Source organism: Telopea speciosissima, chromosome 9 (assembly GCF_018873765.1).
Source record: "Telopea speciosissima isolate NSW1024214 ecotype Mountain lineage chromosome 9, Tspe_v1, whole genome shotgun sequence".
NCBI lineage: Eukaryota > Viridiplantae > Streptophyta > Magnoliopsida > Proteales > Proteaceae > Telopea > Telopea speciosissima.
The window spans coordinates 19,969,491-19,974,116 of NC_057924.1; the positions used below are offsets into that span (position 1 = coordinate 19,969,491).

A 4,626-nucleotide genomic window follows, 5' to 3' on the forward strand; every position below is an offset into this window, starting at 1 on the left:
TGAGCCCGTGTCGACCAATACTCGATGAACGAGTCTCCTCACAATTTTTATCTGCAGCACCAATGCATCATCATGAGGCAAACTTATACCTTCGAGGTCGGCCTCGGTGAAGGAGATTGTTGCTTCGGACTTCGGCCTTTTGCTCGTCATCTTCGTAACTCCAATGAACCGTGCATTCACCCTTGCCTTCCGAGTAGACTCCTACCCAGGTCCTCCCAGGATGGTGTCTATGGGAGCTCCTTTGTCATTGCTCGGCCAGAATCCGTCATCTTTTTTTCTAGCTCGGGCCTTCTCCTCGTCGCGCTCGGCCCTTCGACTCTCGGACCTCGGCTCAGCTTTCTTCTGGTCGCGGCCTTTGGGCCATCGACCTCCACGTTCTTCCCGGCCCCCCTTGATGTTTCGCTTCAAGTGCCCTGCCTTGATCAGCTCTTCGATTTCTCTTTTCAACTGATAACAGTCCTTGGTGTCATGTCCGCTGTCCTTGTGGAATAAATAGTACTTGTTGGGGTTCGGGGATGACCCGGCTTGCATCGGCCGAGGTCGGCGGATGTATCCATCGTCTTGAATTTGCATTAAGATCTCCTTCCATGACGTGTTCAAGGGAGTGTACTCGGGGCTCCAAGCTCGAGCTGTCCTCTCGGTTGGGCGGTCAGTCCTGGTCCTCTTCTCATCTTTTCGATCATCAGTTGCTGACCTTTTCTTCTCCGTCTTGCTTTCGCTTGTCTTATGTGCTTGGAGTACCTCTACCATGTTTACGAACTCGTTGCACCTTTCCAAGAGCTCGATCGTGTTTTTAGTTGGTTTTCGGGCCAAGTCCTTGATGAGGTCCATATCTGTGAGTCCGTTGCTCATCGCCGTATGATCCGTGGCCTGGTCCAAATCCTTGATGTCTAAGGATTCCTTGGTGAAGTGGGAGACGAATGCTCAGATCAACTCGTCAGGCCTTTGCTTTACGCTGAGGAGGTTAACCGTCGTCTTCTTGTGCTAGATGCTACTCTGGAAGAGGGTCACAAAGGCCTTGTAGAGTTGAGTATAGCTTGTGATGGAGTTTGACGGCAGCCACGACAACCATGAGGTCGCTGCACCTTTGAGGGATGATGGGAAAGCTCGGTAGGAGACAATTTTAGTCCCCCCGTACATGGTCATCATTGTATTAAAGTAGTTAATATGATCCGTCGGGTCGATCATCCCGTCATACCGGTCGAAGGGAGGTGGCTTGAACCTAGCCAGGTAGTGGCGCACTCATTATCTTAGGAGGATAAGGGTGTCGTTCGACCAGGGAGTAGGCGTCTGGAGTAGCCTGTTTCTTTAATCCCTCAACCTGCTCGGCCAACTCTCGTAGCCTCTTTTCTAGCTCAGACTCAGGGGCTCGGCCGTTCTGATCCCCAGCTCGGTATTGGTCCTCTACTTCCTCCGGCTGAGGTCGACCATTTTGGCCTTTAGCTTGGTGCAAGTTATCCTGTTCATTCGGCCAAGGCCGGCCAATCTGCTCTTCTGGTCGGGATCTGCTTGTGCTTTCGTCCCATCGAGGTCGACCGTTGTGGTCGGCTCAGTCAGCATCACTCCTTGCTCTTCTTTCTATTTGGAAGTTTGACCCACGGGGGCTTCTCTGTTGCTCTTCTCGGAGAGGCGGGCTTTGGCGTCAGGGGCTATGGTGAGATCTTTCTCCATTCATCGCGTCCTATCTCCCACGGAGCTATTCCCCCCGTTCTCGGCTCGGCTGTCCGTCTACCCCGAGCCGGCCAAAAAATACAGATCTTCTCGCGGCTGACGCCGCTGGTTCAATCTCTCGCCCCACTCTAGGGCTCCGACAATGCTCCAGCTCATCCCGTCGAGCACTCCTATTGGGGTGCGGGGGAGGTGTTTTCCAAAGGGGTAGATGAGACAATGTTGTCCGGCTCGGCTTGGCTCGACGCCGACTCCCATTTGGCTTCAGATTCCCCTCAACGAGTACTGGGGCCAAGGGGGTGCTGTCGACGGCTGGCCCACAACCCACCCTGGGCCATCTGTCCCATGAGAGTCCGCAGCATCTCATTAGTGCGAAGCACTTGTAGCTGAAGGTCCATAACTTGTCGATTGTTTGCTGGAGCCTTGGGATCCAAATTCTCCGATAAGGGCGGTGGCGGTGGCAGGTTCAGCCCATTTGGCTTGGCCTGATTTTGGTCCATTGCCACCGTGTCTAGCACATTTCCACCATTTCCTCCCTCCGGCGGTGGAACCAGGTTGGCGGCTACGCCCGTGCTGCGCTGAGTTACTCCCCCTCGTGGGGGTCTTCTGGCTGCACCTTCCCATGACGCCTCAAGGGGTGGCGAGTATCTCGCCTGTTTATCAGGTTGTGGCTCATCCCTGCGTGAGGCTAAGCTATGTTGCTTTGACCTTGTTTGCGCAACCATCATTCTTGCTCTTGCAATTGGTAGAAACGACGTTGACTAGCCGATGTCGTTCCCATAGATGGCGCTAAATCTATTGCGTGTGAAAACCTCCATCGCCTGGCTTGCCCACGGATGAGCATGCAAAAACTGAGTGAGCGCAAGAGAGCAGGTGTGGCTTCGACCGAGGATTCTCCGACGCTCAAGTCAGGTCTCCAGTGCAACTGTGTAACAGCTTAGAAAAAGTAAGATGAGCGTTTGGACTCCATACCTTAGTATTTATAGGATGAGATGAGGCGGTTGGAGGAGTCCTAGTACGGTAAGAGTCATCTATTTGTAGGGCTCTTCCACGTGGAGCGGAGTGGAGAGTTATTTTCGGAGTTGGTCTCTTAATGAGGTAAGAGTCCTTATGGGAGTGTGAGCAGATTCCATGCGGGATTGCGACCCGATTCGTATCCCATGATTTTTGGGACACGCTGGCGTGGCTCTGTGATCTCCTGTATGCCGTTATTGAGGTTTCTGGAGAGGGCTTGGCCTCCAGCGGCCGTGGCCTCGGTGCTCGGCCTCGGACGACCGTGGCCTCAGTGTTCGGCCTTAGGCAGCCATGGCCTGAGTGCTCGACCTCGGCCTCGGTGTACATGGCATGGAGATTACCTCCGAACATGCGGGAGCTCGACTGAGCCATAGCGCTCTGCCTATGGCCGACTTATGTGGGCCTGGCTCAGGGCTCAGCAGGCCCGATCCTTGGCTATGGAACATGGTCATGTTGGGAAGATTGTTTTCTTGTTCTGCGCTTGGTGTAGCACCACGCACCTAGTGCTCGGCCCGATTCTCGGCGGGCTAAATGCTCTGCCTAGGTGCTCGGCCAGGCAAGAAATGAAGTGCTGCCTTTCTCCGGGTGAACGGTTCAGCCCGGTCTTGGACGGCTCGGCTTGGTCCTGGGATTTGGTCTCAACACATCCACGTGGCGACCTCTGGTTGGTTGGGAAATCTATGACTCATCAGGAGGAGAAACACACCCCCAAATCTCAACCTCATTTGTGAGGATTAAGCTGAGTAGAGCAAAACATGACAGCGATGAGAAGGATAGAGGAAGAAATTAAAGAAAAGAGGGTAGATTGTTCCTAAGTTATGAGGAGGATAGGAAGAAAGAGCATGAGAAAAGCAATGGTCATCGAAGATGCACAGGACGTTAGCGGGAGCTGCAATGGTTGCCGGAGGTGCAAGGGACGCATCGCCAAGTTGCTCTAGGAACTGGATATGCTACTGTAACCAGGATGAGGTATGAGTGGACCTAGGGTTAGTTTGGGGGTTAAAAAAATTACTACGGTAGGGTTATCTTTATAATGGTATTATGGGTATTTAGATTATATTTGGGTGATGACATCATCATTTAATAGTTCTCATCTAGCAGTAGGGGTACGTTTGTGAGAATCTTTCAAAATACAGGGGAGGTTTATGAAATAGATGAAATTCTAGGGGTGGTAGACGTAATTGTTTGAAACCTCAGAGGTGTTAACCATAAATTTCCCTTTATTTTATTATATGTTGCACCTATATTGTTATACCTGTGACCCAATCCATACTAATTAAACCTATGTGTGTTGTAGTGTAGTTTGGGAGGCTCCCTACATCAGTGAACTATTTAAGCTGACAATTAAGCCCACACATAAGATCCTTGATCCAGAATCAGGGGAGCCCGTTGAAGAGAGATTCCTCAACCAAGAGTGGGGAAGATTTATTGATAGGAAGTTCGTCGATTATCCTTTGAGCATTATCCCCAGAAGTGAGGAGTATCGAAAAAGGAGCCCAATGTCTTGTAACATCGACACCTAGTGTCTTTGCAAAGTGTGCATCGAGATGAGGAAGTTCTTCGTGGTTCTGGAGAAAGACTTTGATTAAGTGAGCTGCTAATTATACAAGTGTGTATTTTATGTTTTAAACATGATTAGTAGATTTTAAAGTACATTAGTTAGTTGTGGGCCTTACCTATTGTCACTTTACACTAAAATGGCCCTAGGGCTTTAGAACCTTTTTTCTTAAATTGGAATTTGGACAGTGGGCCTAATTTGTGTTAAAAGGCCCAACAACTTATTAGAACCTAAGGATTTGGATTTGCGTCCATCCAAACATGCCCTAGTGGCAAAGATGAGTAAAGTAAATAAGGGGCTAAAATCGCTATTCAATCCATAAATCGATTTGGAGAGAAGAAGAAGGGGAAGAGAGGAGGTGGAGCTCAATCCACTCTCACCATCAA

At 50.5% G+C, this 4,626-nt stretch overlaps 1 protein-coding gene across 1 annotated transcript; it reads right to left on the reverse strand.

Moving 5' to 3' along the window:
• Positions 1-201: 201 nt before the first annotated feature.
• On the reverse strand, positions 202-750 carry LOC122638729. The gene has a single exon (XM_043831579.1). The coding sequence runs from the start codon at positions 748-750 to the stop codon at positions 202-204; it is 549 nt and encodes a 182-aa protein (XP_043687514.1).
• Positions 751-4,626: the final 3,876 nt, after the last annotated feature.